The sequence below is a fragment of the Mobula hypostoma genome, chromosome 7 (assembly GCF_963921235.1).
Source record: "Mobula hypostoma chromosome 7, sMobHyp1.1, whole genome shotgun sequence".
In the NCBI taxonomy this organism is placed as follows: Eukaryota; Metazoa; Chordata; class Chondrichthyes; order Myliobatiformes; family Myliobatidae; genus Mobula; species Mobula hypostoma.
In genome coordinates, this window is record NC_086103.1 from 113,368,242 (window position 1) to 113,391,209 (window position 22,968).

The following is a 22,968-nucleotide window of genomic DNA, read 5'->3' on the forward strand; positions in this document are numbered from 1 at the left end:
TATTTTGCAGGTATTTTCCTAAAAGAGAAGAATAATGCTAAAGTTTAATCTAAGAAAGACTGTGAAATATTGCATGATGAAACTAATATTTGGCATTCAAAAGTGGATAAATCACCAGGCTCAGTTGAATTTTATCAGTAACTTTTAAGAGAAACAAAGAAGGAGGCTGCAGAGGGTCTAGTCGTCATTAGTTGATCCTTACTGGCCACAGGACTGCAGGATAGTGAATATTGCATCACTGCTTAAAGACGGAGAAAGGACAAATCAAGAGATCAAAGGCTGGCTTAACTTCAGCTGAGGCAATGTACTGGAATCAGCCAGAAGGGATGTTATTAGTCCTTATTTTGAATAACAAAGAATAATCAAGGACACTCAAAACCGTTATCAATGGAATTGTTTGAATACCAGAGTGTACTGGGTTGGATGCCAAAGTTGTTGATAAGGTCCCATCTGATGTGTAGGTCAAAAAAGCAAAAGTCCAAGGCGGAATGAACATTGAAGGTGAAATTAATTCAGTGATAGCAAACAAATGGGAACGCTGGAGGGTGCTTCTCTGACTGGAAGGTGTTATCAATAATGCACCACAGCCTCAATGTTGAATTGATTGCCCATTGTAATATACGTTAATGACTTAGATTTATATATAGGGGAATCAATGAACAAGTTTTCATATTAAATAAACATTGGTCATATGGTTGAAAGAGTAGGAGAAAGCTTTACTGCAGGAATACATTGATGGACTAGTCGGTCAACCAAAATTAATAATTAGAATTCATTCTGAAGAAGTTTGAGATACAACAAGGCAAGTAAATGACAATAAATTGGAGCATCAGGACAGAAGGACATTTTAGTATACATATTCTCAGAACTTTCAAGGCATTAGAGCAGGTCAATAAAATGGTTAAAGCTATCACTGGAATGATTTCCTTTATTAGGTGGGGCACAAAATATAACAATGAAGTGGTTGTGTAAACCTGCACTTGATATTGATTTCATTGTGGAATCCTGGTCCCTACGTCACAAGAGGGAGTGCAAAGGAGATTTATGAGGATATTGCCAGGACTGGAGAAGGTCAACTATGAGGAAGGATCAGATAGAGTGGGGTTGTCTTCTTTGGAATAACAGAATCTAGGGTAAGATTTAATTGAGATATATACATTTATGAGGGGTGTGGATGGAATAAATAGGTAGAACCAATCCCTGAGTAGAAGGTCGAAACCAGGAAGCATAGATCTGAAGTAACTGGTAGAAAGATTAGAAGACATGTCTTTCAACCAGAGAGTAGGAGTATAGGTCTCACTGCCTGACAGATTGTAGACAAAAACTTTGTGCACCTTATGGAAACTGCGGGGCTATGGACCTTGTCCACGGTAGCGTAGCAGTTAGTGCAATGCTGTAAAAGCTCGGGGTGTTGAAGTCAGAGTTCAATTCCAGCATCCTCTGTAAGAACACTTGCACATTCTTCCCATGTCCATGAGGGTTTCATCTGGATGCTCCAGTTTCCTCCAACATCCAAAGCCATACCGGTTAGTAGGATAATTGGTCATTGTAAATTGTACTGGATTGGGCTAGATTTAAATCAGTGGGTTGCTGGTAATTTAGCATAATTTTATCTCTAACTTTCCTCAGGTGCAATATATTACCTTACCAACTCACCCAATTTGTTGATGTAGAAAATAGAAGGATCATCTGTTTTCAATGATTTCAAGAGAATAAATTACCCCCTCTCTCTGTAAGGTCCAACATTATGGTAGATTTTCAACAGGCCAAACCAAAATGAAGGCAAAAGGGAATTCAAGACATGTCAGGGAAATGATAATAGAGAAGCACAAATATGGGAAAGGGTACAAGATAATCTCAAAGGCACTGTTCATCATGAAAAAGTGGGAAAAATATGAAACCACAGCCACACTGACAAGGTCAGAAGCCCCCTAAATTGCCGGAGAAGAATGGCACTTGTAAGAGAGGCTATTGTCACTCTGAATGAGCTGCAGAAGTCAGTGGTTGCAAATGGAACTTCATGGCTCCGCAATCTCTAAGGCCTTGCACAAAAAGGGTATTTATGGAAAAGTGACAAGGAAGAAGCCCTGGTTAAAGAGAAAAGCATAACTTTACCCATAAAGACTTTGCAAAGCATCACTTAGAATATGCTATAAAGATGTGGAAGAAGGACGTGGTTAGATGGGACTAAAGTAGAATATTTTGGCCTCAACACTAAATGTGGCATAAATCTAATTCTGCGCATCAGCCAGGTAACACCATCCCTATTGTAAAGTATGGTGGAGGAAGCATCACGCTATGGGGATGGTTTTCAGCAGCAGGGACTGGAAATTCGGTCAGGATTGATAGGAAGATGAATGCTGCTAAATACAGAGAGATCCTGGTTAAAAGCCTGCCTACCATTGCCAAAAAGCATAAACTGGGGAGGAAGTTTATCTTTCAGTAGGACAATGTCCCAAGCACACTGCTAGAGCAACCATGGAGTGGCTTCAAATGAAGAAAATTGAGGACATGAGGGAAAGATTAGTGTAGGAAATGAGAATTTTCCCCCCTCCCACTTTCAAATCTCTTACTAGTTCTTCTTTTAGTTAGCCCTGATGAAGGGTCTCGGCCCGAAACGTCCACTGTACCTCTTCCTAGAGATGCTGCCTGGCCTGCTGCGTTCACCAGCAACTTTTATGTGTGTTGCTTGAAATTCCAGCATCTGCAGATTTCCCCGTGTTTGAATTTTTTGTGTTCTGTGTTTTACCAAGACATAGCTTATTCAAAGTATGCCAGACACAGCATGCTCCAAACTGGTGATTTGGAAAAGGCAAAGGGTAGAGGTGTGTGTTTCATGATAAACTCCCTGTGGTGTTCCAATGTGATGGTTTTGTCAAACTCATGTTCACCCAACCTTGAACACCTGGCAATCAAACTCTGACCATTCTACTTACCATAGGAATCCTGACCACAGTTTACACACCACTAGAGGTTGACTATAATCAAACATTTGATTTACTGCATGATGTCATCAACAAATAAGAAACAGTCCATCTCGATGCATTTCATATCATAGTCAGGAATTTCGATCAGGCTTGTTTAAAGAAATCCCTGCCCAATTACCATCAGAATATAACCTGTATGACCAGAGGTCCCAACACGCTATAGACCACTATTATACTAAGATAAAGAATGCATACCATTCCATGCCCAGAACACATTTCAGTAAATCAGATCACTTGGTCGTCCTTCTCCCACCTGCATACAGGTACAGTCTAAAGAGCAAAGCTTCAGTGATTAGGATAACAATGAGGTTGTTGTGAGAGGCAGAAGAGTGGCTTCAAGTCATTAGACAGGGCTTTGTTCAATGACTCACCTGTGTATCTGAATGAATACACCATGGTTGTCAAGGACTTTATAAAAACAGTGGTAGATAAGTGTGTCCCTATAAAATCATTCCATCTTCCCCAACCCAGAAGCCCTAGGTGAACCATGAGATCCGCAATCTGCTGAGGGCCAGGTTGGAGGCTTCAAGTCCGGTGGCCAACAAAGTTACAAGACATCCAGGTATGATCTCTGGACAGCCACCTCATGGGAAAAGTGGCAATTCTGAACTAAACTTGAACCAATGATGGATGCTCGACAGTTGTGGCGGTGCTTGAATGCTATTACCTCTTATAAAGTAAAATCAAGCGACATGGGCAACAACAGGGCTTCACTTCCAGTTGAACCCATAGAAAGCTTCCAGCCTAGATGGGGTTTGTGGCTGAGTCTTAAAGACCTGTGCTTATCAAATGGCTGGAGTGTTCACTGAGATCTTTAAATTCTCACTCCGGCAATCTGATGTACCCATCTACTTCAAGCTTGTTTCAATTGTACCGGTTCCGAAAAGAATGTGATACCTGCCTCAGTGATTATCATCCAGTAGCACTTACATCCACAGTAATGAAGTGTTCAAGAGGTTGATAGTGAAACGTATCAACTCCTGCCTGAGAAACTACTTAGATCCGCTCCAATTTGCCAACCTAGCACAATAAGCACACAGCTGATGCCACTGCATTGACTCTTCACTCAAATCTGGAATATCTGAATAGCAAAGATGTACATAGCTTGACTTTGACAACACTTTTATGCAAACATTTGGCATGACATCTTAAACCTAGGCAAACTTCTTTAGATGTGTCATGAAGAGTTTATTGACTGGCTACATCATGGACTGGTATGGAAACACAAATGGCCTTGAACAAAAAAATCCAACAACAAGTAGTGGATGTGGCCCAGTCCATCACAGGTAAAGCCCTTCCCACCATTGAGCACAGCTACATGAAGCTTTGTCACAAGAAAGTAGCATCCATCATCAGAAACCCCTATCACCAAGGCCATGCTCTCTTCTCACTGCCACCATCAGGAAGAAGGTACACGAACCTCAGGACTCACCCCACCAGGTTCAGGAACAATTATTACCCCTCAACCATCAGGTTCTTGAACAAGAGGGGATAACTTCACTCAACTTCACTTGCCCCATCACTAGACTGTTCCTACAAACTATGTACTCACTTTCAAGGACTCTTTATCTTAGGTTCTCAATATTTATTGGTTATTTATTTATTACTATTATTATTATTTTCCTTTTTCTTTTTTTTGTATTTGCATAGTTTGTTGCTTTTGCACATGGGTTGTTCATCCTGTTGGTGTGGTCTTTCATTAATTATTTATGGTTATTGGGTTTATTGAGTATGCCTGCAAGAAATGAATCTCAGGGTTGTATATGGTCACATTTATGTACTTTGATAATACACTTACTTTGAACTTAGTACTTTTTGAACATTGAAGAAAATTGATGTACTTGAGTGGCCCTGTTAGGTGTCCTGACCTTAACTCAAATGAACATCCTTGGCAAGACCTCAAAACTGCTGTCCACCGCTGCTCCCCAAGTGGCCTGGCTTAACTGGAGCAATTTAACAAGGAGGAATGGGTAAACCTGCTCCATCATGTTGTGCAAAGCTAATAGAGACTTATCCAAAAAGACTACTGGCTGTAATAGCTATGAGGAGTGATTCAACTAGGTACTGAGCAAAGAAGGATGAATACTTTTGAACTGCTGACATTTCAGTTTTTGAATTTTTAGTTTTATGTTTTTTTATTTCAATTTTCCTTGTTTTTTAGGCTCTACTGCGAAAGAGGAGCATGTGATTCACAATAAAAATTCTCAGTTAAATTGATCAAAATCCCTGGTTGTAATAATAATTTCTATGAACAAAGTGTATGGGGCTGAATACTTTTTCAAGGCATTATATAAGCTTAGAAGCACTAGTCAGCCTGGATTTTGTGCTCAAATCACTGGTGTGAGACAAGAGACAATGACTTTCTGACAGAGAAGAGAGGGCTAATTTTGAGCCACTAATAACGTTATATATAAATTGAAATTTTTAAGTGTGACACAAAGAATAAATAATCATTTGGTATGCTGCATAGCCCAAATAATGCTCTCAATTTTTCCGAAGCAAATCTTAAACCCTCAATTTACAGGCTCAGATTGCATTTTAAGAAAAGCTGTCAACTATGAATAGAAAAGTACTTTTACTGATTGAAATTATCTAAAACAAATTTTAATTCACATCTAACGGATTGGCGAGACAGTAGGAAGATCTCCTTCTCCTGTTGCACATAGTCATGGCATTAGATGATTCATTCAGGCTGTTTGAGTCCTTTTACTGTCTCAGGCTTCTGAGTTGTATTAGATTCCACATTTTATTGCCTTACTTTAGAGGCTGTTAATCAATTTTCTACAATGCTGAAGAACTTAAGAACTTTTGGAAACTTTTCTAAATTTCATCTTTTTACAATCTTTTTGTTACTCTTTTATAGTTGCTAATGTTGATTTCATGCTAATGATTGTCCTATTAATTTATGTTTATTTCTTAAACAGAGAGGATTTTGTAGAGTATACTTATTATTCCCCGCTGCTCCTCATGCTAATTACATTGACAATCCTTACACTTTACCATACTAAGAAACATTGATATTTCCTTCTGGTAAGCCAATGAGTAATTAATTCCATAAAAAAGGAGCAGTACTGTAAACAAACAATTAATCACTGTACAATACTAGTAATATTGCGGAATATTGGTAGCTGGGGTTGGCTATTTGGAACTTTCGCTGACTGCCAAGCTTGATGTCATGATCTGAGGGATCTGACAGCGAAGCAAGCATTTCCAGCAAACCTCCCTCAAAGCTAGCCAACCAGAATCTTCGACTGCTAAAGCTGTTCACTATGGTTTGAACCAGCCAGCCAGATCACAGCATCTAATCAATATCCATTCAGACCCCGAGGAGTATATAATCCGGCATTCTGAGGAGCCAACACACTCAACTGCACACTAATGATGGTTTCTCGATTGGAGCCAAAACGTCTGCAAACATTTTGCCAAGCTTGGCAATCAACCAAACCTCCAATAATAGTAATTGCTCAGGAAAAGGGGTAATATAATTTAGCAATTGTCCTATTAACGGTCTGTCATTAGATAAACAAGGTCTTGGTACAACTGAATATTTAAGGTGCAATCTTATGAGCTTCTGTCATCGAAGGCAATGTTATGGCTTTTATTTCATTCACGTTCTATGATGTAAAATCATGGGTCATCAGGCCAAAATTTCTCAAAGTACACAGCTGGCTGGTCAAATTCCTTGCTGATAGCACAAGAAAAAGAAATGATTCTTTTACCATCAGGTCAGATGCAACATTAATCAGTTTAACAACTCAGGAACTGAAGGTGTTAGCATAGCAGTTAAAGGATTTTAGAGCTCTGCAGAATCCTGTATTCCAGCAGAGAAAATGTATAATAGTATATAGCAAAGGGTTAAGGATCCACCTTGGGCCTATCTCTATTGGGGACAAAGTGGCCTAATTTGAAAAGAGGTCATTGGAAGTGTACAGTCTATCTTCACTGTGCCAGACAGGAGATCCATGCCAATTCTGTCAGGGGCATATATGTCCATTATGAGGGAGCAGTCCCAAAGAAATGCAGTTTAACTGTAGAGATGTGATTGGGTTATGCAGTTGCTTTCACAAAAAATGGCAAAAACAATGAGTAAGCCAGTTAGTGCAAAATTAGTACTGGTTAAAGCTCCAAGAGAACAGGCTGAGTGAACTCAGCCTTTTCTCCTTGGAGCGACGGACGATGAAAGGTGACCTGATAGAAGTGTATAAGGTGATGAGAGGCATTGATCGTGTGGATAGTCAGAAGCTTTTTCCCAGGACTGAAATGATTGCCACAAGAGGACTCAGGTTTAAGGTGCTGGGGAATAGGTACAGAGGAGATGTCAGGGGTAAGTTTTTTACTCAGAGTGGTTAGTGCATGGAATGGGCAGCTGGCAACGGTGGTGGAGTTGGATACGATGGGGTCTTTTAAGAGACTTTTGGATAGGTACATGGAGCTTAGAAAAATAGAGGGCTATAGGTAAGCCTAGTAATTTCTAAGGTAGGGACATGTTTGTCACAACTTTGTGGGCCAATGGGCCTGTATTGTGCTGTAGGTTTTCTATGTTTCTATGTTCTCAATTGTTATATCACAGTAACGTTCCAGGGATTCTCAAATCAGACAGCCACTTCTAAGGAAATCTTCTGATGCAATTCCCCATTTATCTATAAACTTCAACTACAAATATTTGTGGTAGCAGCAACAGCAGTAATATCTTTTTTCAAAATTCCTTGCATGTCCAACAAAAAGCTTTCCACCATCTCTTTTATTATTTCAAATTTCCAACATCTTCAGTTTTCTCATTTTTATTTCTTATCAACAGTTTTGGTTTGTAACTATCAGCACATATGCTTAAAATATTATCATTGCACTTGTATGTAAATATCATAAAACCACAACCAGAAATTGCATCAATGCATTATTTCCTACATAGTCTCATGTTGTTTTAAGTCAAACTTGGAATGTGTTTTAGAGTTCTGAATCAAATACTTCAGATGATTAGACTATTCAGGTCCTATGGTCTTAACAAACAAGAGTAAAGTAGCAGAAGTAGAATTCTAGGTAACTGCACTATTGACTTTGTTTCAGTGCAGACTATGGAAGGCCCAGATGAATGTGGTGTTCAGCACCCTGCTAATGATTATAACCAGCAAAAGGATTTGTGAGTATCTCATTGGCCATTTCTTGCCGGAGCATTTGCAATTATTATTTATTGCACAGGGTTAATAGTTAATCTAAAATGAAAATGTAACAGAAACAATTTGCAGAAAAGAGGAGGGATGAAGAGAACAAAAGAATGTCTCATATAGATTGCAAATCAAGGTCAACCTGGTGACACACAAAGCTTCCAGTTGTGCCCAGCTAGAGCACCTCCTTTTAATGCATAGAGGCCATCAAGTCAACAGCAACATTAATTCAACATCTTGGTCCCACTATCACCTCTCTGTCATTTGCCTCCAATGATATGCCCCTTTCTGCAACTTCTTTTTCTTACATTTTAGGTTTAGATAGAATATTAACCCTGTGCAATAAATAATAATTACAAATGCACTAGGAAGAAATGGTTAATGTAAACCCTTGGAAAAGCATTCCATTTTCTGTTAAGGCACATTGCAGCTCTAGGACGTCAATAATGAATTCAAATTTCTAATAACTAGCTTTGGCTGTCTGAGTTAGATCTGTCTGCATTAGAACTGGCCATTCAACTGTTGGATTAACTCAGGTTTGTCCCTCTCCACAGATTAATCTGCTGAATATTTACGGCATTTACTTTTGTTTCAGATTTCCAGTAGCTACTGTGTTCAGCATCTGATTCCAACATGTTATTTTTCCCTATCTGCCCTCAAGTATAATATATATATATATATTCATATAGAGTGCCTTTGATTTCTTAAACAGTCCCCAAAGCACGTGTTATATGTCACTTGGATAACTTTGCTCTCCACCCTATTACAGACATATCTTCAATCCCTCCAACATCCTCAGCCAACTTAAACCACGCTTAATTTCTCATGTTTCCAATAAAAACTGAAACATTAACGTTGTTTCCATCTGCAGAGATGCGGCTGTAATTGCTAAATATTTAAAGGATTCCTTGATTTTATTTCAGACTTCGGCATCCAGAGATTTTTCTCAATGCTTGTCTTATTTTGAGCTTTAATAAACAGACAACCCAAGTGGTCACTGCACGCAGTCATTGGGTTTACGTATGTTGTATGACTGAAAAACGAAACCAAGTGATCTCATACAATGTGATAGCATACATTATAATGAACCCTCTTCGTGGTTCAGTTAATGAGGAGATTGTGGTACGACGCTAAATGAAAGACCAAAGAATTGGGATCGATTGTTTGTTTGTGTAATATGTAAATTCATGTGGCTTTTACTCGCGAGTTACATGCGTTAAAATCATAATACTTTGTATAACAGATAGATACGATTAGAAATTATATCCCGTACGGCATCATTTCAATGACAATGCGACGTACTTGTGTGTGCGAGGGGCGGGGGAATGGTTCAGAATGCGCTCGGTGCTATTTTCTTCATTTTCCAAAACTTCACAAGTGCTCCCAATTCCACAGAGGCTAACACACCTATACGGATAGGTACAGCAACGCCAATAGCTCGGGTGCCATTGGCTTTGTGTTCATGTGCATGCTCATCAACATGTTTAGACTTATCCTCACTAATAGTTGACTTATTTCACTGCATTTTACATCCAAACACAAATCTACATTAAAATTTAAATAGCTGCCTCAGTTGCATGTTCTGATTTTGTCTGATGAGGATCGACTTTGGTTGAATGTGGACGCGCTGTTGTGACTGGAGTTTCCATGGTCCCTGTTGTAACAGGTGGCTCCCTCTGGCTTACGACAATTCACTGCCAATAGGGCTCTGGCGCCTTCCACTAACGTCAGATGTTTCTCCCAATCGGCGATATGGTCGGGATCGCACCCGCTGTTAAAACCCCAGGCCTGTACTAACATTTCCTCATGTATAATAAATGGATCAAATAAATCCCCAGTACAGGAGGATTCACGAGAGAAACTCCGGTCACAGTACTATCCGCAACAATTCACTATAAAGTCTCGGAGTCAGGGTGAGATGTACAGAGTGACTGTTCCCACTCACTGTCAGTGTCAGGGCTACTCTGTGTTAAATTCACCAATCATCTCCTCTCGGACTTTTGGTTAGGTGGTGTGACCGTGGACATCACCTTCAGCTTCGTGAGCGACCTTTAAAAAAGAGGAGAGAGAAGGGACGACTGGAAATGTGCGCTAAATTTTCAACAATATTTCAATATTATCTTTGATATTATGACCTAGTAACGATCTCGTTGTAATCGCACATTTTTATATGTGGCCGTGAGTCAACGTTATTTCCTTTAACACGTTATTGGCCCCCCAACATCTGGAAAACATTCATTATCTCAAAGGTACACACTATCTTGACCTTGTCAAGCGCATTGTCTCGAACGAATGCTGTTGCAACATCTAGATTGGCATACTGTCAACGTGAACCCCGTTGGTGTCTCACACGTCACATTTGTAGATCTTGGATGTTACCAGGACGATACCTTTCAATGAGATATCGCGTCCATCCTCCAGTTCCTGTTAACTACCGACCGGTTTTTATCCATCAACCACTGTCGACTTCCCAGCACCCCACATACTCTCCCAGCTCATGCATATCATAAGAACATTAGTGAGCCACGGTTACCGTACTTTAAAACAACTTTCCGATACTTAGACAAAAACTCCTATTTGCGCACAGCAAATTATTATTTTTTAAATGATTTCTGCAATCCATATTTTTTCTTCTCTTTTAAATTGCTGCAGGCGTCTTCCGTTGAGCATTTCACCCTTGAGTTGAAGAAGTGTGCTCTTTGGTTTCATTGCAAAATACTGGTGCGGTTTTGAATTTAACTTTAAGCGTTATTCAAATAAAAATCTGGAAAGGCGTGTGTAGTTTGTGGCACTTTCACCTTAACTCAGCCCAAACAAATCAGTGACCGCCGGATATTGAGAGAGAGAGAGAGAGAGAGAGAGAGAGAGAGAGAGAGAGAGAGAGAGAGAGAGAGAGAGAGAGCAGCTATTAATGACCTGTACCGAGATCTTCGCAGGAAATCGGGTGACAACGCATTTCTCGGGCAAGCAAAGCGGGGGATGAAATCACCCCGGAAGTTTCCACCTTGTAAGTCAATATTTTCAGGAGTAAACTTTTTGTGTGACGTGTAATGATCGCTGTACAATACGTAAAGTCTCACATCTTCACTCATTCGTGATAGACGGAGAGCCGAGACAGAGGGGAAGGAGGCAGAAAACAAGGACTGATCCCACCACGATCGCACTTTTAAGCGTTCAGGTAAGGAATTGTTGTCGATAGCAAAACGAATGAACAACAGTGAAAAGGAAACGTTGGTTATAAAACGGGGAGATCTAACTGACATTCTATGCATGTAGCCGACGATTCCAACCAAACTCCGAACTGCACCGGAGTTTGGTCAGTTCTGTATTCCAACCTGCATCTGCAACAATTAGACAGCTCGTGGTTTCATTTGGGATTTCGAGGTTTGCCGTAAAATCTCGGCACCAGCTTCCTAAATTACCGAAGTTTAAAAAAATATAAATCCGAGTTAACCCTAAAGATGCTTAGACTTCACCGTTTATATTTAAATTAAATGCCGAAATCATCCAACCTTATTAAATTGATTCCGCTCGCAGCGTTTGGTTTTGTACTGGATTTTCAAAAAATGCCAGCTTTAATCATAACGAGCTCGGCAGTGAAAAGTTATGCAGTTGGATAAATTATGAAAGTTTGTACTAAGACCTGCCCTGATACTTTTGACAGTGGGGTGAGCAGATGCGTGGGATGGAGTTCATGCCTGGGGAAAGTTGCAGAGTCGCGGTTGGAGGAGTTCAATTTTGAGAACCAACGTAGCGGGCAGACGGCGAACACAAACAAGCTGCCTCCTCTACATTTTCGCTCGCGGAGTGCACCAAGGGGACATGAAAAATATGGACGAGAGGGAAACAGCTCACAAGGTTCCACCTTACTCTTCTGAAACTAGATCCAGAGGTGGGTCCACAACAGATCTGCTGAAGGCGGTTTCCGACTCAATGGGACTTTACATGGATAACCTCCTTCCTCAGGCTGAGCTGACGACAGCTTTGGATCGGAAAGTTGAGAGTGACTCGGAGAAGAGCGTTATGTCTCCCAAACATCTTGACGGCATGGTCTTATCGTCAGCATCCAATCTTAGTGAGACGGCAGAGCCGTCTACTTGGACCAACTGCGATTTAGGCTTGAGTGAACATACTTCTGAGGGGATCAGAGCAGGGAAACAGCCCGGCGCCTCCATCCCCGTGAGTAGCTGGTCGCTTATCAACGCAGACAGGGATAACCCTACAGATCTCAAACTGCTCAAAGAGTGTCCCGGGGAAAACCCAAGTTCGATAGCCCAAGTCGGTGTCCCTGCCACTCTGCAGTCAATGAAATCAGAAATCTGCCTCGAGAGAGAGGAGGGCTGTCACTCAAGCCCCCGAGGGCAAATGTCACCCGTGAATATTTTACGTTTCCCCTTCCTGCCCCTCAATCCGATCTATCTCGCAGCTCGTACTCACCAACTTCTCACCATGGACGACTGCGACCACGCTCCGTACATCCCGGACATTTCCAGCTCGTACGGCTATGCTGACTGTGGCAGCTCCCCCAATTCGAAGGGGGAAAGGAACCTGCAACCCGAATCGCAGCCGCCAATGAACATGAACCAGGAAGCCAGCAACACGTTTGGTTACATGCCCTCTGGTTATTCCCCATATAGCGACTATTCAATTTCCCCTCAGCAGCAAAGACCCATCATGAGAGGCGAAACTGTTGAAGATGCTGTAATGTTTAAGACTGAACCTATAGATTCCTATGGTTTCTCACACCACGAGACAGGACTCAATTGCAGCTTCTTGGGTCAAGATGACACCATGCCGTCTACTTCTTCAGCTCCCGTGACTTGGTACCAACCCATTACATACCTGGGTTATCAAGGTGGAACTAAAACTATAGCAGACAATTATTCGCAGAACTACACTCAGTATCCTGGTTTGATCAGGTAAGTAACTTAGTTCAATTACTATACCGTTTTCACACGTGCGAACTTATTCTGCACCCCCCCCCCGGCACACACGCACCCTTTGGAAACTTGATATTTTTAGTGTGGGCTCCCGTTGTCTTTTTAGCAAAAGTGAAACACATTCCAAAGGGATCTGTTGAGGAAAGTTACTTATTTCTCCCGAAATTTATATCGGCAAAGTATCGAGACGGCCCACAGTCGATAGCTTAAGACCTGACATATATTTTGCACATTGTAAAATACATTCAAAATAGTTTGTACAATTGAACTACTCTTAAAGTGTCCGTCTTTTTCACCTGTTGGCCCAGATAATTATCTTTGCTCCATTCGTTATTGACATAAGCTAAACACTGCTATTTATTTTGTAGACAGCTCTTAACACCGACTTCATTACAATATATGAATCCTGAACTAATCACAGTTACCATTTTAATTTTAACAATTTACTTGGTTCCGTTGTCCTTCATATAGTCTGAACGTTCTGTCCAACCAGGCTTAATATTAATGGAATTCCTTAAAACAAGTGAAACCAAGTGATTTATGTTGCTGTATAAAACTCATCAATATATTCAACAATGTGTCCCCATTAAGTATGAGTCCATGAATGTATCCAAAAGTGCAGTTGCCATCAAGACATGTTATGTATCTTTTCCGTCAGTGATTTTTCCCTCATCAACAACTAGGCTCAATTTCATTCTCTTTTGTACACTGCACTTCAGATAGAAGAAGAGAATGGTGTTCTATTGCCACGTTTATAGCTGATTGGTTAGGTTAGGTATTGAAATTGTTAAACCAGAGCTGTGACTGAAAACTTTGGCTCAAGCATGCAGTATAACAAGTAGAAAATGTTAGTTTATAGAGAACTAATTAAGGCTATTTAATACGTTCATTTACTTTACCTTAAATAGTTTTGAGGCTGATGTTTTGGAAAATAAATACTGCTGCTAAATAAAAAAACAATTCCAAATTTTATAATGATTGCAATGTCTGATTTTCCTCTTTTCAGGATTTATTGAAAGGTAAAGGTAAATATAGTTCTCAGAGAGAGAAACAATAAATTTAATCTTCTATGCTTTACACAGCTGCCTACTTTTTATGAGTGTGTATATTTTAGAACAATTGAAAAAAAGGTCATATTAATTTAAATTAGAATTTGTTTAAAGGTTACGTTTGAGCAAGCAGTGTACAATTCAATACCACTGGTAGCACCTAAAACTGATGTGTGATCATTAATAAATGAAAAATTATGTTAAATAGGACTACATTGATTAATGCTGCAATACTTAATTAAAAGCAGGGGAAGAACCGCCAGCTCCACAGGCTGCAATGGATGAAGTGGGGGGTGGGGGTGAGGAAAGTAGGGGGGGGAGAGAGAGGGGGTGGAAGAGAGAGAAAAGAGAATGAGAACACAGAGGGCAACAACTTCACAAGAATGGAGCCACCTTCCTGGATGTGATAGAGAAATAATACTTACTTAGCTTAAATATTTTGTAAAGCAGACGTGCACCTGTTGCTATAAGTATGCTGGTAAGGACAATCAGTTGTAATGCAGAACTATTCAAGGCAAAAGTTCTGTCATGTTCACCTTTTGATGCCCTAAAACTGCCAGGCATTCATTGAGGAACCTTGTTTAGCTCTTTGCTCTATTAAAGTAGTGACTGAAACCCAGTGTTATTTAAGATATACCTGTGCGATATCCACTGTGGCAAGGACAGGCAGCACAGAAACCTCTGCGGGGAAGCTGAAAGGTACTATGGTGTCTAACTGGTCAGCTCAACCATTATGCTCAACAATCAGTTGTTAATATTTTCTCTTTAATATACCCACGCTCACAAAACTGTTGTTTGCCATCCCGATTTAATTTTTTTGGCATGTCATATTTGACCTGCTTGTCTTCAAGATGTAGATACTTTACTTTCTGTATGATAGGATGACAGACTCCAAGATATATACCCGATGAAATAAATTTAGTTGTGCAGTTCCAGTGCCAGCAGCTGTAGCACATGTGTTTACTGTGGTTTTATCCTGCATTTACGCTGTGTTTGTTGTTCACATTACTAAGCCCTCATATTGAATACTTTCCAAGATAAAGGAGTACTGGTTTCTGGGTCCAGCAGACACAATATTAAGGGTTCATGCCACTGCTCAAATACATAATCTTCTGAGATTTTGAAGGAACTGCTGACTTGATTACAACCAATTTTTTGAAGGTTATCATTGTATCATAACTTTAAACCTCAAAACCACTAAAGCAGGATTGAGAAGCATTATGACGAATATTCATATTGCTTTCACTTCCAAAGTAATCGATGTATCCACACACGATACCATTGTTGTAACAACACATAGTTTAAAGTTAGACACTGCAAGCTCTCAAAACTACTTTTGTGTTTAAGGAGGAAAATAACTTCTCAATATTATCAGCTAAAGTGGATACCAGGTCACTCTCTTTGACCTCTGATATGAATAGGGATTAAGCGTCAGAGCTGTTGCTCTTTTCTTTCTGAGTTCAAGACATTCATCAGTCTTTTTCACCTCGTTCTGTGCTTCATGCCTTAGACTGAATGACACTTGTATCACTACCAATATCTTTTGCAATGTGCTCGTTTCTTCTGCTTCCAAATTGAATTGTTCTTTAAATTTGCTCCTGCAAATTAATAATTACTGATAATTGCCATTGCACTCTTGTGCATAACTAATTCATGTGAATACACTCATGAACTATGCCTTATACAGTATAACAGAGTGGTGGAAGTATGAAATGAGCTGCCAGACGAGGTGGTAAATGTGGGTTCTTTTTTAACATTTAAGAATAAATTGGACAGATACATGGATGGGAGATGTATGGAGGGATATGGTTCATGTGCAGGTCAGTGGGACGAGGCAGAAAATGGTTCAGCACAGCCAAGAAGGGCCAAAAGGCCTGTTTCTGTGCTGTAGTTTTTCTATGGTATCTATTACAGAAAAGATATGATTCATGTGTCTGCATTAGTAGCCTCATTGAGAGGGACTAAAACTGCTTCTTTAATCAAAACAGTAGGAAAGTTAGGTTCACGAATTAGATTGTTCCTAACACCAGAACCTACAATGTGTACTTGGATTTGAAACCACTTTTATTTATTGGAGTTATGGTTGCCTTTGGTTATAAAAGTGAAATCAATTACAGTCTTAAGTGAGGTGTATCAGCTCATGAAAGTTATCACTAGTTAAGGCCTGCCATGAGAGCAGGAGTTTGAACCTTCAGGTCAACTCCACCATTCAATATGATTGATGATTCTCTTCAGCATCCTGTTCCTGCTTTATTCCCTTGATCCCCTTAGCATGATGAAACATATCTATCTCCTGAATATACACGTGTAATAACTTGGCATCCAAGACTGATTGATGCGGGAATTTGAAATATTGCACTTATTGCACTTGTGAGCACTCTTCTAAAGTTTAAACTTATTATTGGGATAAGTCAGAGAGCATTTAGTGCTGTGGCTACACCTTGCTGTTTAAGTGGTGTATGAGTGAGAAATTCTTCTTTTCACATTAGTAAGATTGAAATAAAATAAATAAAATGTTAGAAGTGTAAAAAATTAAAAATGGGTCAGCCATCATAAGTACTTCAAGATTTATGTGCTTCAGAAATAGAGTGAAATTTACCACACTTTGAAGATTTTTATACCCACTTGACACTTGTCAGATGCTGGTACTGAGTTCCAAAATTAAGAAAGATTTTTTCTTTGTACTGAATCCCTCTTGATTTCAGTGTAAACTTCAACCTTTTCCAACTCTTCAGGAGATTACACAGAATACTTAACTCAATAACTCTTTCACAGCTTCTTATGGAAAGCTGTTGCTGCAGTTCTTTGCTTTTTTCTCTCATATATATATATGTTTGTGTGTGTGTGTGTGTGTGTGTGTGTGCGTGTATGTGTGTGTTGGTGCGCGGCCAAGTGGTTAAGGCATTGGACTAGTGATCTGAATGTCGCTCGTTCGAGCCTTGGCTCAGGCAGCGTGTTGTGTCCTTGAGCAAGGCACCTAACCACACATTGCTCTGCGACAACACCGGTGCCAAGCTGTATGGGTCCTAATGCCCTTCCCTTGGACAACATCGGTGGCGTGAAGAGGGGAGACTTGCAGCATGGGCAACTGCGGGTCTTCCATACAACCTTGCCCAGGCCTGCAACCTGGAAACCTTCTAAGGCGCAAATCCATGGTCTCATGAGACTAACGGATGCCTATATATACAGATAGAAAGATAGATATAGATATACATATAGATATAGATGTAGATATATATGGCACTGAGATGAAATTGTTATGTAGACTTTAGGGAAGGGATCTGGGTGGGACACAGTTCTCAATATATACCAGCATTAGGGGGCTCTTCTAAGTTAATATAGACAGTACTCATTAATGGAATGTTTCTATTGTGTAGACATTTAAATATGCAAATATATATTTATTAGTTTGATAATATTACATACAGCTGACTAATTATTCTTGGATTTGATCATTCAATGATGAAGTTGCATAGATTACAATTTTAATTTTGTGGATACTTTAGATTTGGCTGCAGACCATCCATTTAAATGGAAAATGCATATCGTGCAAAAATTTTGGTACTGTTCAACAAGAGCAGAATATTGAATGAGGACATAGGTCAAAGGGTCTTTCCACATTCTTGTGTTTGGCTCAAATTTCTGCTCTTGCTTGTAGCAGAACCTGGATATATCCAGGAGATCATGATTAAATGAAGTGACATTATTGAAATGGTTGAACTGCCAACTCTGGATGCCAGCCGCCTTTCAAAAAGGTCAATTGTTGCAGGTTTCACCAATATTTAACAAGAAAACATTCAGGTAGATTACTTCAGAGAAAGTGGTTGATCGAAGAGTGATTAGTTTAAGGATATTCTGCTCTTATTGGCAGCAGATCCCTTTATGCTACAATGAGTGCTCAGTGCAGTTAGGCATTACAAATTATTTGCAAATGGTCAGCCTCAGGAGGTCAGTGGTGATGTACATTCTGCAACATTTTCCCTGCAGTGACAATCCTTGCCGGTCATATCTTTCAATTCTTGACATCTGATGAAAATACCTAACTTTATTTGCATAAATTCTACAAATGCCATTTTACCAGCTTTCGTTGTGATTTTGTCTTGTTTTGTTTCTTCAGGCTTATATAATAAACTGAGATGAATTCTTGAACGTTCAAGGGCCAGTACTTTTCTGCAGCAACTAAGAAACACCTATAGAGACTTCGTGCATCATCTTTAGTTGTATTGCAAATTATAACTGACAATACACTCTGCTACTTAAAATATCAGCGAAGCTTTAAAATGTACCATAGGGAGTTCATACATTAGAAATGATCAAGCTTTTCAAATGACGATGGATATAACAATTTGAACTATGTTGAGGATGAACCATTAACCACATCTTTCTTTTCCATTTAAAAATATTATAAATAAAATACAATATGTTCTAAAATAATCTGGAATTATATAGTCATAGGAAGACACAGCATTGAAACAGGCTTTTATTTTAAGCATACACACAAAAACTGGGGTAATTCAGCAAGTCAGGCAATATCTATGGAGGGGGATGAACAGTGGAGAGACCCCTTATTGTGTGTGTTGCTCAAGATTTCCGGCATCTGCAGAATCTCTTGTGTTTACCTTTTTAGCTTATATAATTTTTGCTTCTGTTTGACTTAATAATTATCATCTTAAAACAGAAATATGCACACCATGGACTGTGGATCTCATTTATTTCACAGTGCGTCTAAAAATAAATAGATTCATACTGAACATAGCTATTCAAAATAATTAGACATAATACATTTAAGACAATAGCTATGTTAAATACAGTACATCTTGGAAATGGCATAATGTATTGTGTGTTATGTAATTGGGCGCTACGGTAGTGTAGTGGTTAGCATGACACTATTACAGCTCAGGGCATTGATTCTGGAGTTCAGAGTTCAGTTCCGGTGCCATTCTGTAAAGAGTATCTGTACATACATCCTCCCTGTAGAGTGCGTGGGTTTTCCCCAGGTGCTTTCGTTTCCTCCCACAGTCCAAAGATGTACTGGGTGGGCTAATTGGTGATTGCAAATTGTCCCTTGATTAAATTAGGGTTAATTGGGATGGTGGCTTTGCTGGGGTGGTATGAATTGAAGGACCAGAAGGGCCTACTCCATGCTGCATTGCAAAGTAAAATATAATAATTGACTCACCCGTCTTTACTGAACAGCAGCAAATGTGAAATGTGGCTTCAATTTCATAAATGGTAAACTATGTGCAGTAGGCCCCAAAAGATGATAAAAGACTGTACTGTGTTTGTTGGCAGACATAAACAGCTAAAATCTGAAAAAAATAGACAGTTGACACTGACTTTAACTTTGGCAATGTTTTCAGATCAAATTAGAAAGTCCTTGTTGTAAGCAGTGAATATCTTATTAAATTCGAAGAACAGTCATTTCAACTGAGTGGGCATGGATTTTGTCTTATGAGCAGCAGATATGCTAAGTAAAAGCCATGAGATTAATTTACAGATGACTAATGCTGTCGGCATAACCTGAAGTCTGACTCACCTTCTTCTACTCAGGTCACTATAATCTTTGTTTCACTGTGGAAAGAATTTCTAAGGTCATTGAGAACTATGACCTTGCCTCTTTTGATTTGTTTTGCCTGATGTTTACCCTGGTTAAACACTCATTGGATCTGACATTGTTTTGTACTTTTGGATGAACAAAACAACATGAGGAAGAGGAGCAGCCAATCAGAGCAATAGGTGAAGTTGACTGTCCACAGAAGAACTTAACCACCCAGATGATATTGCTGAATGGCAGGAGTTGTTGCTATCAAACCAGATGGTTCTCAATGTTAGAGGTGTCCATAACCATCTTATCACAGGTGCCCTGCAGGCTATGACCCAGGACCCAAACATTTCACCAGCCATCTCCCTATTGGACCAAATGGTACATTGGTAATCAATAACAATAATCAGATTGACAGAGAAATGCATTTGTGGCACTATCCATCATCATCACACCAGAAGAGGTCCCACCAGCTGTAGGAAATTAAAAAGGCTTCAATTTCATAAATGGTAAACTATGTGCAGAAGACCCAAAAAGATGATAAAAGACTGTGCTGGGTTTGTTGGCAGTTGTCATGACCTCATCATTCTGCATGCTCTCAGCTATCATCTTGCCCACCCAGAAAGCCCTGTCTCCTCCAGATAGAACATAGATAAGACTTAGCAAGGATGATGTTATAGTGGCTGATAATAGATAGCATAGTGCAGCTTGCTGTTATGACATTGTAGAGTAAGGATTTTCTAAAAGTTTATGAAGGGCTGCAAGTACTGGAGTTTCTGCTAGCTACATTTGAACATGTCTTCAATCATTTTGGCCCTAAGCCCCAGTTCTGCCGTAATATTGCCTTATTTGGCTTGGCGTCACATCCATCTGATAAAGCTTTCAGTACAGTTATATAAACTGGTTATGAAAATACTTCCTTTTGACCTCTTTTGTTCATTCAAAAGATAGGAGTGTCACTGGCAAACTTGGCAATTATTTCCTATCCCTTATTGTCCTTCAACAGAGGAGTCATCAACATTACTCGGGCTATGGTAACATATAAGCGTGGATAAAGATGGCCAGTTTCCTTCCTTGAAAGGTTGAAGCAAAGTAGAGAACAAGATGGGTTTTAATGACAATTCATTGGCTAGAAACATTTTTTCTTTTATTAAATTCCAGGTATATTTGATTACTTGTATCTAAGTTCCCCACCAGTTGTAGTGGGATTTAAACTCATGCTCCTGACTAATTTTCCAGAATACTGGTTGACAGTCCAGTAACACGACCATTAAGCATCTTATCCCATTTTGTCAAGTTTGAAGGACATACTGATTTCTCTTGCCTCCTGTTCCAAGCCCCATAAGTCAGGTTGTTTCTTCCCTGTGCTTACTTCTTCATTGAGTGTCTATTTCTCTTTTTTTCTTGAAGAAAGATAAGAGTTTATGCAAGAGTGTATACATTTATTTGAGAATTGAAGTATGATGCAGGAAATGGGAGTGAAAAGCAAGATACTTTCAGAATGAGAATGTCTTAAGTGAACAGCCATATATGGAGAGTGAAGCAATGGTTGAGCTAGTTTGTACTCGTGGCACAATCCTGAACATGGAGGTCTGGTTTCAAGATAAAAGGTTGGTCATCCTAGACCGTGGAGTGTGGAAGTTTCTTCTCGCACAAGGTAGTGACTTTCTGGAATTCTGTATCTCATGGAGTTGTGGAGGTTAGATTATTAGAAGTATTTATGATAGATGCATATTTGCAAAATTGGGTAGTTGAAGGCTGTAGAGAATGGGCACAGAAGAGGAGATGATGTTTGTGATGAGAGGACAAACTGGAGGAGTCAGGTGGCCTAGCTCCCCGTTTCTTGTGTGTGAGAGAAGCAGGTAACAGTGCAGACACCAGCAGCTGAGAGCAAACCCATGCTGCTGGCTGCTGTGATGGAAGCAGGAAAGTAAAAATGCTTTGCTTTAATGAGAGTAAGACAAGTGAGAGTAAGTAGTTTTAGTCACTGTGAATGGTCGAGAGGAAAGAAAGGACTTCTGAACTACACTGAGTTTGGAAATCAAGCATTCTTCTCACTGTCATAAAAGTTCAAAAAATGCTGCTTATGGTACAGACCATCTCTACACTGTCCATTCCTTCATGATGGCCTTGTAGGATCCTCCTGCCAGTAGTGGTAATAGTAGTTTCTCTCCTCCCCCTATCTCCCACTACAAGATCTCAAGAAAAGATTCAGAAAATCTAAAAATCACTATATCTCATTTCTGAACAATTTCCTTTCCCTTTCCAATTCATTAATCAGCAAAACCATATGGAAAAGAATTTAAGAGAACTTAAGAATTTATTGCTGCTTTAAATTTTGGTTGCCTTACAGTGGATTCTTGGTTAATTGGGGCAGTCCCTTACCTTGGACAACTCTTAAAGAACAAAAATGTATTGAGAAAATAGTTAGGATTGTATGCTGCTTAATTGGGATTGTTGCTGAATATTTTCTAACTAACGTCAGTGGCCGTCAGACACAACACCATGCTTGGAGTAAACAGTTTTTAAATAGCATCACTTGCGTGTTTGTGCTCAAAAAGCAGTGATTCTTGTCACTGACAGTTGGTTAGTAGTAAACAGTAAGACAACTCAGGACACTTTTGCTCACTGTGGTTTCAAGTATTTGGGCTTGGAGATGCCAGAAACAGCCAGGAGTGAAATTGAAATGATTTCAATACTTTAACAAGTTAGGAACTGTGAAGAATTTGAAGTTATTGACAATCATCTTGAATGTTAAAATAAATATTTGGAGGATGCAATCATCAAAATCATTGCTTGAAGGCAGTCTACTATCTGCACTATGAGGAACTAATACACAGTTTTATAGTGCTGTAGTAGTTTTGGTAGTGTTCTAATTTATTCTGTATTTTATTTAAATACATAATTTGTTACTCAGTTAAATAGTAGTTTGTCTTTTTTATACGTTTTTAACTATTCCCATGAAACTTCGGCTAATTGGGGCAGCCGCTTGATAGGGTCAAAATGTACTGGTCCTGATGTCAGAATTAACCAGAACCCACTGCACATGCACAAAGCTGCAATTACAAATTCATGCTGTCGGTTCTATAGTAGCACGTGTTTTGTGTTTTATATATATAATGTATATATGTGTTTGTGTGTTCTGCACAATGCAATGTAAAAAGAGCATTGTTAATAAGGAAAATGGAGAAATGCAAAGTATAACAAGTGATGAAAAACAATATATTTGATCAATATCCAGTCTTATAATTGATAGCCAATCTGTTGCTAGGGGTTGTCACTTACCTG

At 39.5% G+C, this 22,968-nt stretch overlaps 1 protein-coding gene across 3 annotated transcripts in view; it reads left to right on the forward strand.

Moving 5' to 3' along the window:
• The first annotated feature begins 11,024 nt into the window (after positions 1 to 11,024).
• Positions 11,025 to 22,968, forward strand: part of LOC134349462 (progesterone receptor-like) — a 342,340-nt gene continuing 330,396 nt past the window's right edge. For all 3 annotated transcript variants that reach the window (XM_063053804.1, XM_063053805.1, XM_063053806.1), the window contains exons 1-3: positions 11,025 to 11,156; positions 11,251 to 11,327; positions 11,814 to 13,068. In XM_063053804.1, the coding sequence (XP_062909874.1) occupies positions 11,972 to 13,068 (1,097 nt within the window). In that variant the 5' untranslated portion in view covers positions 11,025 to 11,156; positions 11,251 to 11,327; positions 11,814 to 11,971. The remainder of the gene's footprint in view (positions 11,157 to 11,250; positions 11,328 to 11,813; positions 13,069 to 22,968) is intronic.